The sequence below is a fragment of the Mustela nigripes genome, chromosome 6, assembly GCF_022355385.1.
Source record: "Mustela nigripes isolate SB6536 chromosome 6, MUSNIG.SB6536, whole genome shotgun sequence".
Classification (NCBI taxonomy): Eukaryota; Metazoa; Chordata; class Mammalia; order Carnivora; family Mustelidae; genus Mustela; species Mustela nigripes.
In genome coordinates, this window is record NC_081562.1 from 85,835,030 (window position 1) to 85,855,099 (window position 20,070).

The following is a 20,070-nucleotide window of genomic DNA, read 5'->3' on the forward strand; positions in this document are numbered from 1 at the left end:
GCAGGCAGAGAGAGAGGAAGGGAAGCAGACCTCTGGCTTAGTGAAGAGCCCAATGCGGGGCCTGATCCCAGGACCCTGGGATCATGATGCGAGCCGAAGGCAGAGGCCTTAACCCACTGAGCCACCCAGGCGCCCCAAACCCCAAGCTTTTAAGGAAAGCTGCTAGCATGGCTGTGCAAACTTTGCCCTGGAGAAGACATTATCTTTATTACTCTGGACAGCAAACATCTCTGCCCTTTGTCCTGAAGGAAAATACGTACTTGTCTTCGAAAGCTGTGCACCATACAGACATCATTGAAGAGATAGTCTAGAACAAAAGTTGCCTCTGTTTGGAAGACATGTAGAAACACAAGAGACCAAAAGAGAATTGGGTTTCAACCAGAAGGATAGAAGAATATATCCTTTTTGTCCTGCCTTCGACTTGTTCCAGTCTTCCCAGCATTTTTTTTCCTAGATGACAGAAAACTAGATGATTTTACTCTTCTTTGTCACGCATATCTCTCTTCCCACACATACCCCATATACTCTGTCATACTTTTTGAGGATGGTAGGAGGTAGGTGTGTGTGTGAAATTTTTCTTTTTCAGGCATACTTTTCTATTTTTTAAGGCTTTTTTTGTTTTTTAATATTTTACTTATTTATTTAACAGAGAGAATGTGAGAGAAAGAGAGCATGAGAGGGGGAAGGGCAGAGGGAGCAGCAGACCCCCTGCTGAGCAGGGAACTGGTTGCCGGGCTCCATCTGAGAACTCCAGGATCATGGAGTTCATGAATTCATGAGCTGAAGGCAGTCACTCAATCAACTGAGCCATGCAGCTATCCCAGGCAGACTTTTAAGAACAAATAAATGCCATATGTTGAGGCATATGTGTACTGAAACAATGTATTTAAAATTTTCATTGGTTGCTTTGTTACTGACTTGAAGGCAATGACTATCTTGGTTGTCCTTTTTATTTCGAAGGTGTAGCACAGCACCTGACGCGGAGGTGACACTCACTGGGTCCTTATCTGTTTAATCCAAACTCTTAGCCCTTATATTCCCAACAGTGTTGCCTAGGTTTGCTTATCTAACCACCCCCACCCATACTCCAATTCTCTAGTGCAGTGTTTCTCAAAATACAGTATAGAGGGGCACCTGGGTGGCTCAGTGGGTTAAAGCCACTGCCTTCGGCTCAGGTCATGATCTCAGGGTCTTAGGATTGAGCCCGGCATCCATCCGGGTCTCTGCTCAGCGGGGAGCCTGCTTCCCCCCTCTCTCTCTGCCTGGCTCTCTGCCTACTTGTGATCTCTGTCTGTCAAATAGATAAATTTAAAAAATAAATAAAAATAAATACAGTATACATACCACCACTGGGGTACTCTGGAGCTCTCTTTAAGTGGTGCATGGATGGACATTTTTATTTTAATGTGTTGAATTCAAAGATACCAGATTGCTTATTTTGAAAGTTAGGACATTGGTTGGGACAAAATGGATTGTCAACAATGAAAATGGTCCTGCTATATTTTAGGGCACAAAACATTTCTCCCTGGCCATGTTGACCTGAGAAAGATGGGAAAGTTAGCATCATTTTGTGTTCCCCACCCTTTATATTGCTTGGTTGGAAATAAAAATACTGTTCCAAGTGCCCTGAAGTGAGGAGATGTAGATAGAATTTAAGTTAGAAAAGTCAAAGATACAGCCAGAAGAAAGTGTGGTAATAAGTTCACGAAGTTGTAATGTCCAGAATCAGAAAATATTTCATCAATTCGCAAAACTTCATTCGTTTAGTGTCAGATGTGCCAGTTGGGGGTTCAGACCCTAGCTTGAGAATACATTGTGGAGCGAAAAAGAAGAAAGTTCCTTTTCTTCACAGCACTTGCTGTCCAGTGGAAGAGAGAACACATGGACCAAATATTCAGCCAGATGTACAGGTGTAACCCTGAGAAGTACAGAGGATTAATGAGAGCCTATATAATAGTGATTTGAGGGGCACCTGGGTGGCTCAGTGGGTTAAAGCCTCTGCCTTCGGCTCAGGTCATGATCCCAGGGTCCTGGAATCAAGCCCCGCATCAGGCTCTCTGCTCAGTGGGGAGCCTGTTTCCCTTCCTCTCTCTCTCTGCCCGCCTCTCAGCCTACTTGTGGTCTCTGTCTGTCAAATAAATAAATAAAATCTTTAAATAAAATAGTGATTTGAGCGTGTGGGGAATAGACAGCTCTAAGGAAATGATGCTTTATTTGAGATTTGAAGGATGAATAGGTGTTAACTTTGCAGGAAGGAAGGAAAGACCTTTCTAGGCACGTGGGGGAATATCTTGAGAAGGAGCAGAAGTGAAAGGAACTGTCAGGTTCCACTGTGGGCAGAACTAGGAGAACATGGTTTAAGATGAAGCAGGAGAGGTTGCCTGGGTGGCTCAGTGGGTTAAGCTGCCTCCGGCTTGGGTCATGATCTCGGGGTCCTGGGATCGAGTCCCGAGTCGGGCTCTCTGCTCAGGGTTGAGCCTGCTTCCCTCTCTCTTTGCCTGCCTCTCTGTCTACTTGTGATCTCTCTCTGTCAAATAAATAAATAAAATCTTAAAAAAAACAAAAAACAAAAAGAGATGAAGCAGGAAAGAGCCAGCCTGTGCAGGGCTTTGTAGATCATGGTAAAGAGTTTTTTAGTAGGTTTTTAAAAATTATTATTGTTTGTTTTTTAAATTAAAAATACAATATTTATGTATTTTAAAGATTTTATTTATTTTTGAGAAAGAGAGATAACAAGTAGCCAGAGCAGCAGGGAGAGGGAGAAGCAGGCTCTCCACTGAGCAGGGAGCCCGATGCAGAACTCTTAACATTCATCTGCCTGTGGACACTTGAGTTGCTTCCATACCTTAGCTGTCATAAATAAGGCTGCAGTAAACATAGAGGTGCATATATCTTTTTGAATTAGTGTCTTTGTTTTCTTTGGGTAAATACCCAGTAGTGGAATTACTGGATCATAAAATAGTTCTACTTTTTAATCTTTTGGGAACTTCCATACTGTTTCCCACAGTGGCTGTACCAGCAGAGCGTGAGGGTTCATTTTTATTCTTATCCTCACCAGTGTTTGTTACTTCTTGTCTTTTTGATTGTAGCCACCTGCCAGGTGTAAAATGGTATCTCATTATGGTTTGTTTTTGTTTCTCTGATTATTAGTGATTTCTGAGCATCTTTTAATATATCTGTTGGCTACTTGTATGTCTTTGGAAAATGTTTATTCAGGTCCTCTGCTCATTTTTTTATTTGAATTATTCGTGGTTTTGAATTATATAAGTTCTTTGTAGATTTTGGATATTAACACTTATCAAATATATATTTGCAAATATCTTCTATTCAGCAGGTTGCCTTTTTGTTTTCTTGATGATTCCTTTGCTGTGCAAAAGCTTTTTATTTTTGTATGGTCCCAACAGTTTATTTTTGCTTTTGTTTCCCTTGTCTGAGGAGACACATCTGATCAACATGGGAGTTTTGATCTGCTCTGTTTCTGACCTGGGCCGGTTCACCCCTCCTTGGGCAACCTGGTGGTCCCCTGCTCCTGGGTGGTCACCATACTGATGCCAAACTTAGTGCGGATATCGAGTCGGCATATCGCACTACAGAACTCCTGGGCTCAAGCAATCCTCCTCCCTCAGCCTCCCGAGTGGCTGGGACTTCGGGCGGGCTCCACTGCACCCAGCTGAGGAGACATACCTAGAAAAATGTTGCTAAGGCTGATGTCAAGAAAATTATTACCTAGGTTTTTTTCTTTTATTAAAGTTAATTATTTTTAAGATTTATTTTTATTTATTTATTTGAGAGAGAGAGAGAGAACATGAGAGGGGAGAGGTCAGAGGGAGAAGCAGACTCCCCGCTGAGCAGGGAGCCTGATATGGGACTTAATCCCAGGACTCCAGGATCATGACCTGAGCCCCCCAGGTGCCCCTAGGAGTTTTATGGCTTCAGGTCTCAAATTGAGGTATTTAATTCACTGCGAGTTAATTTTATTTATTTATTTATTTATTTATTTATTTATTTATTTATTTATTTTAAATTTGACAGAGATCACAAGTAGGCAGAGAGGCAGGCAGGGTGGGGGGAGCAGGCTCGCCATCAAGCAGACAGCCCAATGCGGGGCTTGATCCCAGGACCTTGAGATCATGACCTGAGCTGAAGGCAGAGGCTTAACCACCCAGGTGCCCCACTGTGAGTTTATTTTTATGTGTACTGTAAGAAAGCGGTCCAATTTCATTTTTTTGCATGTAGTCGTCCTGTTTTTCCAGCACTATTTGTTGAAGAAAGTGTCTTTTCACCATTGTATATTCTTACTTGGTAGTAGGTTAATTGACCATGTAAGCATAGGTTTGTTTCTGGGCTGTTCTTTTGTATTGATCTATGTGTCTGTTTTTATGCCAGTATCATACTGTTTTTGAATACTGTAGGTTTGTAGTATCTTTTCAAATCTGGGATAACTTCAACTTTGTTACTCTTTCTTAAAGATCACTTTGGATATTTGGGGTCTCTTGTGTTTCCATACAAATTTTAGGATTATTTTTTCTAGTAGAGTGGTAAATGCTGTTGGTATTTTGTTAGAGAGTGCACTGAATCTGTAGATTACTTCAGGTAGTATGAAAATTTTAACAGTATTGATTCTTCCCAATCCATAAACATGGCCTATTTTTCCATTTGTTTGTGTCGTTTGAATTTCTTCCATCAGTGTTTCATAGTTTTCAGATTATGGGTCTTTCATCTCCTTGTTTAAGCTTATTCCTAGGTGTTTCAGAGGTTTTTTTTTAAGATTTTATTTATTTGTCAGAGAGAAAGCAGAAGCACGGAGAGCTGCAGGCAGAACAGGCAGAGCAGGTAGAAGGGAGAAGCAGACTCTGTGCCGAGCAAGGAGCCCGATGTGGGGCTGGATCCCAGGACCTTGGGGTCATGACCTGAGCTGAAGGCAGATGCTTAACTGACTGTGCCCACCAGGATCCCCCTTTTTTTTAAATGGTGATTGCCAAGGGGTTACCAAAGAGCCAGAGAGAGGGGAATAGGAAGTTACTGCTTAATGGGTACAGAGTTGTTATTTTGTGGGAAGGGGGCATTTAAGTAATCTCTACAACCAGTGTGGGGCTTGAACCCACAACCACAAGATCAGGAATTGAATGCTCTACTAACATGTACCCCAGTGCTTATTACTGATGCAGTTGTAAATAGGATTGATTTCTTGTCTTTCTGCTACTTTATCATCAGTGTATAGCAGTGCAACAGATTTCTGTATATTAATTTATATCCTACAGCTTTACTGAATTTATCAGTTCTCATAGTTTTTTGGTGGGTTTTTTTTTTAGCCAAATATGGTATGTCATCTGCAAATTGTGCCATTTTTACTTCTTTCTTATGAATTTGGATGCCTTTTATCGCTTTTTCTTGTCTGATTACTGTGACTAGAACTTCCAGTACTATGCTGAATAAAAGTAGCAAGAGTGGTCATCTTTGTCTTGCTCCCAATCTTAGAGAAAAGGCTCACTTTTTCAGTATTGAGTGTGATGTTAGCTGTAGGCTTTTCATATGTGTCTTTTATTGTGTTGAGGTGTGTGCCCTGTAAATCCCCTTCGTTGAGAGTTTCTGCCGTGAATGGATATTGTATTTTGTCAAATACAGTGGCATTTGCTGAGATGGTAATACGGCTTTTATCCTTTCTCATGTTAAAGTGATGTATCATGCTGACTGAATTACAAATATTGAATACCCTGGCATCCCTGGAATAAATCCTACTTGCTTATGGTAAATGACTTTTTTTTAATATATTGCTGAATTCAGTTTGCTCATATCTTGCTCATATCTTGATTTTTCCATCTGTGCTCATCAGAGATACGACCTGTAGTTGTCTTTTTTGGTAGTGTCTTTGTCTGGTTGTCTGGTTTTGGTATCAGGATAATGCCGGCCTCGTATAGTGAATTTGGAATTGAGAAAAATAGATGTTAACTCTTCTTTATTTAAAAAAATTTTTTTTTAAAGATTGTATTTATTTATTTGACACGGATAGAGACACTGAGAGAGGGAATACAAGCAGGGAGAGTGGGAGAGGGAGAAGCAGGCTTCCGGGAGCCTGATGCAGGGCTGAATCCTAGGACCCTGGGATCATGATCTGAGACGAAGGCAGGCGCTTAACAACTGAGCCACCCAGGTGCCTAGCTCTTCTTTAAATGTTTGGTAGAATTGACCTGTGAAGTTGGTCCATGTCTTTTATTTGTTGGGAGGTTTTTTTTTTTTTAACTACTGACTGAATATCAGTAGTAGTAATCAGTCTGTTCAAATTTACTATTTGTTTCTGATTATTTTGGAAGATTTTATGTTTCTAGGAATTTATCCACTTTCCAGGTTGTCTGATTTGTTGGCATATACATATTCATAATATTCTCTTAAAATCCTTTGTATTTCTGTGGTGTTGGTTATTTCTCTTCATTCATTTCTGATTTTGAGTCCTGTCTCTTTTTTGTCCTGATGAGTCCCGCTAAACATTTATCAGTTTTGTTTTATCTTTTCAAATAATCAGTTCCTGGTTTCATTGATCTTTTCTGTTTTGCTTTGTTTTTTTAAGTCTCTATTTCATTTATTTCTGATCTAGTCTTTATTATTTCCTTGTAGCTTTTAGCTTTGGGCTCTGTTCTTTTTCAAGCTTTCAGGTGTAAGGTTAGATTGTGGTTGTTTTGTTTTCATTTTTCCCTAAGAGAGGCCTGTTTTGTTACAAATTTTCTTTTAGAGCTATTGTGGCTGACGTCTGTTTGCTTTCAGCCCCGCTTGACTGCAGTGACTCCGTTTTCCTGCTGTGGGCTTGCTGGACAGAGTTCTGTCCATGCGTTGTTGAGGAGTCTGTCTGAAGCCTCTCCAGATAGACGGGGTCTGCAGTCATGCTAGCTGTCTGCACTTAGTCTGTCTCCCCAGCTTCAGGCCCACCAAAGGTTTTGTTTGTCCTCTGCCACCTGAGAGGTTTTGGTCTGTGATTTGTCTGTTTCTCCCTGCATGGCCAGCTACAAGGTTTGGTGCTGGAAGTGTGCATACTGATTTATGTGGTTATCTTCCCCTCTCCCCAGGGTAGGAGTCACTTTGGAGCTCCTGAAGTTAAGCCCCACTGGTTTTCAAAGCCAGATGTTATGGAGACTTGTCTTCCCAGTGTGGGTCCCCTGTGCATGGGGTGTCTCGAGTAGGTTCCAATCCTCTTGCTGTCTGTGCTTCTCAGTGTCTCTGCCATTTGTCACTCTCCCCCGGGGTGTTGGTTTTCACCCACGTCTCTGCTCCTCCTACCCCTTTCAAGGTGGCCTCCTCTCCAGGATGGTCTGTTCTGCCAGTCTTCAGGTCGTGTTCAGAGTTGGTTGCACAGATGAAGCTGTTAGCTTCGTGTGTCTGACGGATGAGATGAGCTCAGGGTCCTTCTACTCTGCCATCTTTCTCACAGTGCACACACATACACTTTTCAGCCGTTTGTTGAGCCAGGATCCAAGTAAGAGACATATATGTAGGCTCTTTCTCTTTACCTTTACCCCCATCTGTTGTTTTTACCTTATTATTTAATCTTCTCTGTAACTGTGAAAAAGATAGTATTAGTTCTGTTTACAAAGGAGGAAGCTGAGGTCCTGAGAGGTTAAGGAATTTTCTTAGCATCACAGAGTTAGTGAGTGCCTTTAGCTGAAAATCAGCCCAAGCTTATCTGTCTCCGAAGCCTGTGTGCCTTTATGGAGTTAAAAGACTGAATTTGGGCACCTAGATTTGTCATTTGTTAAGTGTCCCAGCTCTTGATTTCAGCTCAGGTCATGATCTCAGGGTATGAGATAGAGCCCTGTGTCAGGCTCTGCACTGGGCATGGAGCCTGCTTAAGATTCTCTTTCCCCTTCTGCCTCCCCTACCCTTCCAAAAAAAAAAAAAAAGACTTTGGATTCAAACTTTGACGAAACAGAGGAGTCTTTGCCATGACATTTTACTAGCTGTCTGCCCTCCCTCACCCAAGTGTTTATAGTCCAAGGATTCCTGAATGGAATCAGGTGGCTAAGGAGCATACTAATTTTTGTCTAGTTGCCTATATATAAGAGGAACTTAGGGCTCATCTACCCCAGGGAGTGAGAGGAAATCAAGGGGTGTTCGTCCAACAGCTCCCAGTTTAACCAGAGCAACTCCAGAAAAGTCCTTTTCTTTCTGCTTCCTCTAACCTCTCTCCTAACGGAAGTTCGAGGTTGCAGCCATAGTGTACTGAAGGGCACTGTTCACTGCGATAACCACTAGGCACAGGTAGATATTTCCATTTTAATTTAAATTATTTAAAATTAAGTAAAATTGAAAATCAGTCCCTCAGTCACACTGCCCACATTTCAAATGCTTAGTATTCACATGTGGCCGGCCAGTGACAGCTGTATTGGATCCTGCAATATAGAACACTTCTACCATTGCGGAAAGTGGTTAGTCCTGAAACGTAGTGTGTGGAGGTAGTCATGTGTGTTTCAGCCTTATGTTAAAATTGTGGGGGCAGCTTTCAGAGTGATCCCAGATTTAAATTATGAAGTTTGAGAGTAGGGGGTGGGAAAATGCCAGGTCTTGGGACCCTGAATAATGAGCATTTTGTGAGGTTAGAACAGTGAAAATAAGGGGGAGGGATTCTTAATAGCTACAACAAAACCTGGTGCCTTTTTCCCACCTGCCAGACCCACAGTCCACACAAAAATCACAACGATTGCCAGAAATCCTGGATGAATGATTGCTTTTATCTTTGTAGAAATGTAGATTAATCTTCCCACAAGCTCTCCCTGTTCGTTGAGTGACTGGTTTCAATTCGGGTCTAAAAGGTGAGGGGCATTCATTTATTTTTTTCTGAGTATAATGGTAACTCTAGAGCTTGACTCTTAAAATTTGTGAATTCTATTTCAACTCTTTAATTTTTGTATCCCCTTACTGGGGTGCTGTCAAAGAGAAAGAGAGCCAGACATATGTTAGAGGTAGCGAGACAGTTTCATTTAGAGAGACTGCAGCAGAAATTGAGTTCAGATGTACTGAAACAAAAGGTAAGAATCTTTTTATTTATTTTTCAAAGATTTTATTTTTTTATTTGATGGAGAGACAGCAAAAGAGGGAATACAAGCAGGGGGATTGGGAGAGGACAGGCTTCCTGCCAAGTAGGGAGCCCGATGCTGAATCCCAGGACACTGGGATCATGACCTGAGCCAAAGGCAGATGCTTAAGGACTGAGCCATCCAGGCACCCCAAGAACCTTTTTAAATGCTGGGATGTACTAAAGGAAAAGTACTGAAGATGCTTGGTTGGTCAATGTGATTGGGCCATCTGTGTTTGCTAATTGATGTTTATCAAAGTTAAGGCTTCTACTGTCCCACAGAGACTGGGAGACAAGGGCCCTATTCTTCCTGATTACATTTCAAAGGGATGGCTCCCCAGTTCTTGAGAAAAGAGATTTCTGGGTTGTAGAAGATCTATATCTCAAGGATCAGAGAAGAGATTTATAACTGCAGGTTTTCTAAAGTAAATGCTCTAAGCAAAGTGAAGTCAGGGACCTATAGTCAGGTTTACGGGAGAACAAACAGTAAGTTTTGAGGGGAACATTCAGCCTTCTCAGGCAGGCATTTTAAGGGGGTAAGGGTGATCCTAGGGACATGGCCTTAAGCTGATAAAAGCTTTGTGATGGGAGAAGTTGATGGAGTTGTTTGTCCTGAGAGTTTGCAGTTCTCAGTACCTGGATAACATTTTATATACAAAATTTCATGACCTGGACATTTTGGGGAATGATGAGGCTGGAATTTAATCCCTTCTTGGGAGGGGGGAAAAGAACCTTCAGTGAAGGGAATAAGGCATTGTTTGGGGAGCTGTCAGGAAGTGGACTTACAGGACCTGAGAAAGCTGCCTTGGATTTTATTTTGTTATTTAACTCCAAGATGAATAGTATGAACCAGTGTAATCCACAGGAAAGTGAGAGGTCACTGTTAAGTGTAAAATATGAAAAAGCTTCTTGGAAGAGGAAGAACTTGAGCTGAACCTTGAAGAATGATGGGAAGGCTTTTCTTGGTTTAGCATTTTATTATGGTATATCTGTGAAACCCCATCAGATTTCCATAAAAATAAATTACAATCTCATAATTGGATTAGTTATTTTTAAATATTTTTCTTTAAAAACATGGCTCAAAGTAGGTATTTCTCTTACTTTTTTGACTCTAGATTTCTGGATTGGTTTTCAGCCAGATCGCTTCAGATTAACATGTTTTAAAGAGCCTCCACATTTTTGCACAATCATTTCTCTGCCTAAAATCTTCCAACCCCCAACCGCATTATGCACCTTCAGGGAATTGTTTATCCTTCGAGACGCAGATGAAGTAGTGCCCTTTCTTTGCTCCTGTAGTACAGTATTTTCTGTTTTTTTCTCTCCTATTATAGCTCTTAGTTTGTTGTAATTTGTTTGTAATGTCCACCCCCTAGTATAGCGTCTGGCCCCTAGAAGATACCTAATGTTTAATTAATAGATGTGGTTAAATAGTAAGCTCTGAAATGTGTTTTCCAGTGTTTAAAAACTCAGCTATCTTACGTGCATAGGTATAATACGTATTTGTTAACTGAATTTTTATTTGTTCTTAGATGGCATTAAGAGGATCTGTGCCAGTGACAGTTATACCTCTTCCTGGAGAGCAAGTACAGGTTCAGGGGGTCATCCAGACAGCTCAGTCTTCTGTAATTCACCCACCACACACACAAACGGTACAAAAATTCAAAGACTTAGTGGTTGAGAGAGGAGACTTTTATACCCTGAGTCTCTGGACACAGTGAAGTTGCTGTATTGCAATATTATAAACCAGGATAATAAAGTTGTCTTAGAAATTAGATGGTAGGACAAATGAGGCAAATAGAAAAGTTTGCGAATTTCTATTTTCATGTATAGACTGCGCAGTGAAAAAGTAAGACAGTTTGGGGAGAAGTTACTGCTCAGAAATGAGACCTCCTTAAGGCAAAACACCTTTTTGTCCCAGTGGTATCTTTCATGAAAAGGAGAATTCTGAAGCAAGGGCGATGGTGTTAGTGTCAGCAAAGTAAGAAAAATGCGTCCTTTATGTTTTGTGGAGGTCAGATAGGAGAGTTCTCTCTAGTAGAGGCAAGTTCTTAATTAGGTCTCTCTGCCTTCATATTACCAGTTGAGAGCAGTAGAAAGGAAAGCGATCCCGGGTTCTTTGTTCTTTCTACTCTTTCTCCCCATTTTATCTTCTGGCTCCCTGGGTCTCTGATGCGTTTGGTCATCCCTCATTTTTTCCTGCTGACTATTTATAAAGTACCTGGCTCTGTGGTCTGCTCTACAGCTGTGTCTTGAATGTAGTTTTCCTGTACAAAAGGTGGCTACTGCATGGATTTTTGAATTTCATATGAAGATTTTACTCTTGCTTGCCAGTGCTCTCATTAAAAATAAATACTTGATCTTAGTTATATAAGTAATCTCTTAGTTCCAAAAATTATTTTCTTGAGTTCAGTAGGAGACTTTGGAGTAAATTTAGGGACAGTGAGAAGAGTTAAAGGTTTAGATTAGATTGGTATATCCATGATGCTTGAGGAAATACTATAATATCGTTACTATTGGTTAATTATTACAGGTCATGACCAGTTCATGCTTTTGTACCAAAAGATACAGATTTAATATAAGATACAAATAAGATATAAACAGTTGCACACTAGAACTTGTTATTTATTTATTTAAAAGATTTTATTTATTTGACAGAGAGAGATCACAAGTAGACGGAGAGGCAGAGAGAGAGAGAGAGAGAGAGAGAGAGACGTAGGCTCCCTGCTGAGCAGAGAGCCCGATGCAGGACTCGATCCCAGGACCCTGAGATCATGACCTGGGTCGAAGGCAGCGGCCCAACCCACTGAACCACCCAGGTGCCCCTAAACTTGTTTTTGAAAAGATTATATAATATAAAACAAATTTCCCTGGAAACTTAAGATGTAAGTCTGATTCCTTTAGGGGAAGGCTTTCTGTAGATAGTAATGTAGAACACTGATTTGTTAGTGTCCTTTCTAGAAGCCTGTTTGGGTTATTTTATTTTTTAAAATAAAGATGAAGTCAGGTGTCACAGTGCAACTTTGGATTAATGTTGGGGACTTTCAGTATATTTTAGAAGTTGAAAATAACTTGTTAATAGTAAGAATGTTGTAACAAATTTGCATGTGGCTGCTGTGCTGACACATTTTTAAAGGGCTTATTATTAATAGTTACCATTTAATATGTGCTTGCTACATGCCAGGCACTAAGTCCTCTACATGTATTAACTCATTTAATTATCAAGTGAAATAATGCCTAATAATTAGTACAGATTTCTAAATTGCATGTTTATATCCACCCTTGCCAGTGACCGCCATCTTGCTAACCCTAATGAGCTGTTCTCAATCCATGTTTCACTTTACCTGTTAGCATCACTTGACATAGTTGATCATTCTTTTTAATAGGCTGGTTTTGCTAGCTCTCTAGGACATGTCGCTTATCTGGTATTCTTCTGTCTCAGTGGTGGCTTATTCTTGGTCTTACTTACAGGTTCCTCCCCTTCCTCCCCACTATTAATGTGTTCCTGGGTTTTGTCCTTGGTTCTCTTCTCTGTATATTGAGCTCATCCAATCTTATGGCTTTAACGATTTCTAAAGAGCTCTCCCAAGTTTATATGTCTAGCCTAAGACCTCTCCCTGACTCAAAGGCTTGTATATTTGGCAGTATCTGCAATGTTATTAATTAATAATTTGAAAATTGTTGGATTTCTAATAGCACTTCAAAGTTGGCATGTCCAGAATCCAAATCAGATTATTGATTTTTTAAAAAATGGAGTAATGTGTATCAGTTTAGAAGAGGTGGAGATCAGAGACTGGTCTTTATAACTCCAGTAAAATAGCATTGCTTTATTTTAGGGATAGATTTTCTTCTTAGTTCTGAGCATGCTGTACTGTATGTTCCTTTAACTAGTTTGGGTCTCTGAAATAAATGTTGCTTTTTCTTTCAGACCTTAGATTTAATGACAAATGAATTTGTTTGGCAGGAGACAGATCATATTTTCTGAGAGTAAAAATTAAATTGTTTTCCACCTGCATTGTTCATCACCGTAAAACCAGTTCTGTTTTTCAGGTATCATCTTTATCAGAGAGTGAGGAGTCTCAGGACTCATCAGACAGTATAGGCTCCTCACAGAAGGCTCACGGGATCCTAGCACGGCGCCCGTCTTACAGGTGAGTACTCCATGTTTCAGAGCCTGCACATGTGATACCACACCAGCAAGTTGGAGTGGTGCTGTGCAAAGCGAAGTATATAAAGAGGGAGCATTTGTCTGTGTCATGTGGGAAATGTTGAGAGAGAGATTTGAGCCAGATTATGAAGGGCCTGTCCTGAAGAGGAATTTAGTCTTATCTTCTGGCAGAGTACTAGATTGCAGTATTTCCTTTTAGATAGTTAACTTTAAGAGTTGTGTGAAAGGAGGACTGTAGACTTAAGGAACCGAACTAGCTTCTATTCCCTTTCTTAGCTTCCTAACTCTGGGCCTTTGTCCCATTGCTGAAATACATTTTTCTGCATTCTTTGTAACTCCTGCAAATACTTTAATCCTTATTTTTTCCTGGAAGTCTTCTGAGTACCTTCTTTCCAATTCCTTAGACCAAGTTAGGCCTTTCTTCGGTGGTGTTTCTTTTACTGACCCCTGTTAGAGTATTTAGCTCCTCCTGTTGGAATACCAGCTAATAATACATGGGCCAGAGGTGCCATTGCTGGCTCAGTCAGAACAGCATGCGACTCTTGATCTTGGGGGTCATGAGTTCAAACCCCATGTTGGATAAAGAGATTATTAAAAAGAAATAAACTAAAAAAAAATACATGGGCCATGCTCTTAAATAATTTTTTGCATTGTAGAGTGACCATGTAAGAGTAGATGCTCAGTGACTACTTGTTGAATGAAAACAGCTAGAAGGTAGGAAGAAAGGGAGACAGAAAAAGATGAGATGAAATGTTGTCTTTGAAAGCATATAAACAAATGCAGTTAAGATTTTAGATATAAAAGAACACTGTTTTAGGGTATAGTCATTCCTGCCTGGTGGAATAAATAAGAAAGATTTCATAAAAGATGTCGTTTGGATCACCAGCAATCTGAAAAATTTAGGGATGGGGAAGAGTTTTGTAGCAGGAGAAGGGCTTCGGCTGAGGGGACAGTGTAATCACAGTATGATATGAAAGAGATTGGCCTGTTTTGGAAATTGGGAACTTAAGGAAGAGGATGTTTAGCAAGAAAAGGTAAACAAGAGCCAAATTTCTTGGAACCTTATTACCATGTTAAGGAATTTGGAATCTGTTGAATAAACGGTTAATGAACAGACAAATTTTATCTCTGAATTTGGGGGGGGTGTTGAAAAAGAAACCCTACTTAAAATGAGCTTATAACCTGAAATTATAAAAAGTTGAAACAAATCCATTTTTAGCAAGTAGCAAGAGATACATAAATAGAATGAAACTACCAAAGAACTTCAGAGAGTAAAGCACAATTGCTAAAAACTATTGAGGAATTCTAAGTGTTATACAACAGATTAAGCATAATTAAGAGAATTAGGGACCTGGGAGTTATCCTCCAAGTAAGTGACCTAGAGTGTTGAAGACCACTGCCAGCGGCTTTTCTCTAATGACTGAAGTTTCTAAAACATGAATCTGTCAGCTTCAAAAAAGCAAGGTCCCAAACAAGATAAACAAACCTAGATGTAACTTATTAAGTAAAACTGGAGAACACCAAAGATAACAAGATCTTAAAAGCTTTTGGAAAAAAAAAGATTACCTAGAAAAGAATGACCATTAGACTGACAACAGGTTTTGAATGGTAGTATTAGAAGACAGTGGGCTTAGGAAATCTTTATTTTTTTAAGATTTTCCATTTATTTGAGAGAGAGTACACATGTGTGCATGCACAGGCAAGGGGAGGGATAGAGGGAAAAACAGATGCCCCCTGAGCAAGGAGCCCAGCATGGGGCTTGATTCGAAGGCCCTGGGATCATGACCTGAGCTAAGGCAGATGCTTAACTGAGAGCCACCGAGGTGCCCCTAGAAAATATTTAAATGACAAGAGAAAGTAACTCTCAGTCTGGAACTTTATACCCAACTGAAAAATCACTCTTAAATAATGGTGAAATAAAAATCATTTCAAACAAATGTAAGAAATTACTAAAGGGTATAACCTCAGGAAGAAGAAAATTCCATCCAAATGGAAGGAATGTGAATATAAGGGAAAATGGTGAGCTAACAGATGCACTGACTTTTGACTTTTATAAGAACCGTTGATTTTTTAGAACGATAAGAATAATCAATTTTGGTAGCTTAAAAACAAAATACAGGGGTACCTTGGTGGTACAGTCTGTTAAGCATGTGACTTTTGGTTTTCGGCTCCGGTCGTGATACCAGGGTCATGAGGTTGACCCCTGCTCAGCGCTGGGTCTGCTTGGGAGTCTCTCTCCCTCTGTTCCTCCCATTCCTTGTGTTCGTGCTCTCAAATAAATAAATAATAATTTTAATTTATTTTATTTTATTATTATTATTTTTTAATGCAAGGACTTTTACCAGGCAGAAACATGTGCTTACTTATATGGTATTGATTAGACTTAACCTTAGATTATTGGGTGCAGTCTCCAAACGAGGGGGCTTTCCCAGCACAAAACAACTCCTGGATAAAATGCTTGGTAATACATTTTGCATTTATAGGAAATAATAAAAATATCACTGCCCGCAGTAAACATAAAAATCGTATTCATAATATAAAATTTAGTTTAATTGGATTTATTAAATAATTCATGAATTGGGCAGCATCCCATTTAGCAAGTATAAGGGAGCTTTGAGGAGCTATACAAAATGGAAGGCTTCAGGATGCCTGGACAGCTCAATCAGTTAAGCATACAATTCTTTTTTTTTTTAATTCTATCTATCTATTTATTTATTTATTTATAAATAAATAAATAAGACAGAGATCACAAGCATGCAGAGAATCAGGCAGAGAGAGAGAGTGGAGGAAGCAGGCTATCTGCCGAGCAGAGAGCCCGATGCGGGGCTCGATCCCAGGACCCTGAGATCATGACCTGAGCTGAAGGTAGAGGCTTTAACCCACTGAGCCACCCAGGCACCCCTAAGCATATAATTCTTGATTTCAGCTTAGCTCTTGATTTCAGGGCTGTCCCCCTGCCCCTCGCATTGTCCCCACGCTGGGCATGGAGCCTACTTACAAAAGGGGACTGGGGAGCAAAATGGAAGTTTTCTATTTAGGAAGGAGGGTGGGGCAAGAGTTAGAAGTGAAAGGATTGTTCCAGTCAAGGTCTCTTTCCCTTAGGGGGAACTTCTAGGGGTTCTTAGCATGCAGATTCTAGAATCTTTCTTGGGGGGATGGAGAGGGCCCATATGACAAATTACTTCACTGGTCCTCATCTGAAAATTTCTGACTGACTAGTCGTGACTACATTTCTGTGGGAGGAGGCTGAGACTGCAGTTAGATTAAGTATTAAGTCCAAGTTTGGGCACTTGGCCAAGTGATGCCATTTTGGGCCTTTGGTTTTCTTTTTAACGGCTCCTTTCTTTTGATCAGTCTCAGCTTAACTGAGATGTGATCAAATTTTAAGGCATTAGTTCTGCTCTCAGCACTGGAACGTTCTTACAGTTTTTGTTTTCCCTTTGTGTGATATCCAGACTTCTTTTTTTCTTCTTCTTCTTCTTTTTTTTTTTTTTTTTAAGATTTTATTTATTTATTTGACAGACAGAGATCACAAGTAGGCAGAGAAGCAGGCAGAGAGAGAGAGAGGGGGAAGCAGGCTTCCTGCGGAGCAGAGAGCCCGATGCGGGGCTCGATCCCAGGACCCTGAGATCATGATCCGAGCCGAAGGCAGAGGCTTAACCCACTGAGCCACCCAGGCGCCCCTTTTCTTCTTCTTTTTAATCTTTGTGATATTCACAGGTCACAGCTTCAGATTCACATTGCTTTGTGTTTCAGTCTTTTTTTCTTTTTTTAAAAATTTATTCATTTGCGGGATGCCTGGGTGACTCAGTTGGTTAAGCAGCTGCCTTCGGCTCAGGTCATGATCCCAGCGTCCTGGGATCGAGTCCCACATTGGGCTCCTTGCTCAGCAGGAGCCTGCTTCTCCCTCTGCCTCTGCCTGCTATTCTGTCTGCCTGTGCTCGCTCTCTCCCCCCTTCTCTCTCTGATTAAAAAAAAAAAAAATTTATTCATTTGGGAGGAGCAAGAGAAATAAGGTCCCTGCTGAGCAGGGAGCCTGATGTGGGGCTTGATCTCAGAGTTCTGAGATCAAAACCTGAGCCAAAGGCAAACAATTGGGCACCTGGGTGGCTCAGTTGGTTAAGCGACTGCCTTTGGCTCAGGTCATGATCCTAGAGTCCCAGGATCAAGTCCTGCATTGGGCTCCCAGCTTCGTGGGGTCTGCTTCTCCCTCTGACCTTCTCCCCTCTCATGCTGTCTCTCACTCACTCTCTCAAATAAATAAATAAAATCTTAAAAAAAAAAAAAAAGGCAAATGGTTAACTGAACCTGAACCCAGGTGCCCATTACATTTCAGTCTTAAGTGAGAGCATTTGTTTGGTGGTTAGCAGCTATGAACATCCCTTCAGAGCTTTTGAAAGGGCACCTTGGGTGGCTCAGTCGTTAAGCATCTGCCTTGGGCTCAGGTCATAATGCTGGAGTCCTGGGATCGAGCTCTGCATCAGGCCCCCTGCTCCACAGGAAGCCTGCTTCTCCCTGTCTCACTGTCCCTGTCAAATAAATAAATAGCTTTTTAGAGAATACAGTGCACACAGTAGATTGTTGTGATTACTCTAAGTAGAATAATTGTCAATATTTGAAGTGCATCTTAGAGCTATGGTCCCCATAGACCTAAACCAATCAAAAATAAGTCAAAGAAAGAACTTTATGGAAGGAGTCACCTTTCAAGGCAACTGTCTTGTTCTGTGGTGTTTTGTAATTGACTTTCAGCTTCTTCAAAAGTGTTAATCCAGGCCCAGCAGCAGGTCGTACTGGCTACAGCATAGACGACACCTTGCTCAGCTAAAAGATGTATCAAGAGCTATTCTGTTATCGAGGATAACTTTGGCTAGAGGGTTTGCTATTGCTTTAGCAACAGATAATACAATTAAAGTATGAAGGGTGTTTTGTTTTTTTTTTTTTTTTCAGATTTTATTTATTTATTTGACAGAGAGAGAGAGAGGAGGAAGCAGACTCCCTGCTGAGCAGAGAGCCCGATGTGGGACTCGATCCCAGGACCCTGAGATCATGACCTGAGCCGAAGGCAGTGGCTTAACCCACTGAGCCACCCAGGCGCCCTGAAGGGTTTTTTTTTTTTTTAAAGATTTTATTTATTTATTTATTAGAGAGAGAGTGTGAGCACGAGCAAGGGTGAGGAGGTAGAGGAAGAAGCAGACTCCCCGTTGAGCCAGGAGCCAGATGTCGGACTCAATCCCAGAACCCTGAGATCATGACCTGAGCCAAAGGCAGAGGCTTAACCAACTGAGCCACGCAGGCACCCCCTGGGTGTTGTGTCCCCACAGCTGCTTTCTGGTTTTGCAGCGGTGTCAGTAGTCAGGAGCACTTGGTAAGGTACTTTCCAGCAGGGCTTTACAGCTGCGTGTTTCTGTTTTGTTTTGATTATTTATTTTATAATCTTTCCAAAATACTGGTCACCAGGCTCCAGACTGTGACCAACAGGATCCTTCAATAAGGTGAGGGAAAGTTCCTTTAATCTGTTGATGATTGGCTTTAGTATAAGACATTGAAGACTTCACAGGAACTGGTCATACTAGCACGAGACAACCAGGAATCAGCAGAAAGTCGTATGCCGATAACCCCAGTGTCCCAGCGACTGTCTCTGGAGGGAGTTTGAGCAGAGCCCGTGGCAGCACCTTAGGCCAAGGGAGTCCAGCAGTTTTCTCAAGCTTAGAGCCTTTGAGAATTTCATTAGTTCTTTCAACCTTGCCTGATGATTGAGGGTGACAGGGACTGTGATAAATTCCAAGATGCTTGTAAGGCCTTTATCAAGGCTTGAGTGATTTGCCTGGTGAAGTAGGTGCCTCAAAGGAATGTATAGCCCAAGCGGGAAACATGTTTTCTAAAGGTTTTGTTCGTTTTCCCCTGCTGCAAGACTAATGCCCTCACATTGGCAAACTTCAGTCTGTCTCCAGAAAACACACACACAATAATAAGAGTATATTGATGACTCGTAGTATGTGGCAATGAAGTCCAGCGGCAGGTGTTCAGAGTCATTGGAAGGAGGAGGCTTGAAGCCTCTGGAAACAAAGTTTTTCTAGGATTATGGAAAATCTCCAGGTTAGACATTGATGGTAAACTGTTTCTGCAGTCTTAGAGAAGTCTCCACACCATAATGTCTATTTATAATTTGAGTCTTAAAGATAACATGGTGGGTGAAGAAATGTAAAAACGAAAGAAAAGATTTGCCAGAAAGTGGAAAAGAACCCAGTGGCCCATCTTGGGTTTCTCATAGCCTTAATTACTCCATCTTAATTTCTCTGATGTAGGAGTAGGCTGTGGGCCATGTTTAAGGACATCATGACAGCAGAAGTCTGGCACTGAAGGGCCATTTTTGCAGAAGCAGAATAAACTTTATCCACATGTGCCCACAGTCTTACAGTAGAAAGGCGGCTTAAAATTACTTAATTTAACAGTGCTTACCATGTACTTGACATATCAAATAAACCTAATTAGTTTAACAAATTTTTCTTTGATATTCCAGGTCAAAAAGACTTTTTTTCAAACTTAATTTGGGGGATTCCTGGCTGGCTCAGTCAGTAGAGCTTGTGATTCTTGATCTCCGGATCATAAATTCAAGTCCCATGTTGGATGTAGAGATTCTTAAAAATAAAATCTTTTTTAAAAACTTTAATTTTGGGGGGCGCCTGGGTGGCTCAGTGGGTTAAGCCGCTGCCTTCGGCTCAGGTCATGATCTCAGGGTGCTGGGATCGAGTCCCGCATCGGGCTCTCTGCTCAGCAGGGAGCCTGCTTCCTTCCCTCTCTCTCTGCCTACTTGTAATATCTCTCTGTCAAATAAATAAATAAA

At 41.0% G+C, this 20,070-nt stretch overlaps 1 protein-coding gene across 2 annotated transcripts in view; it reads left to right on the forward strand.

The window, feature by feature from the left end:
• ATF1 (activating transcription factor 1) overlaps positions 1 to 20,070 on the forward strand; it is an 89,775-nt gene that overhangs the window by 45,478 nt on the left and 24,227 nt on the right. For both annotated transcript variants that reach the window (XM_059403109.1, XM_059403110.1), the window contains exon 3: positions 13,109 to 13,209. In XM_059403109.1, coding sequence (XP_059259092.1) covers positions 13,109 to 13,209 — 101 coding nt within the window. The remainder of the gene's footprint in view (positions 1 to 13,108; positions 13,210 to 20,070) is intronic.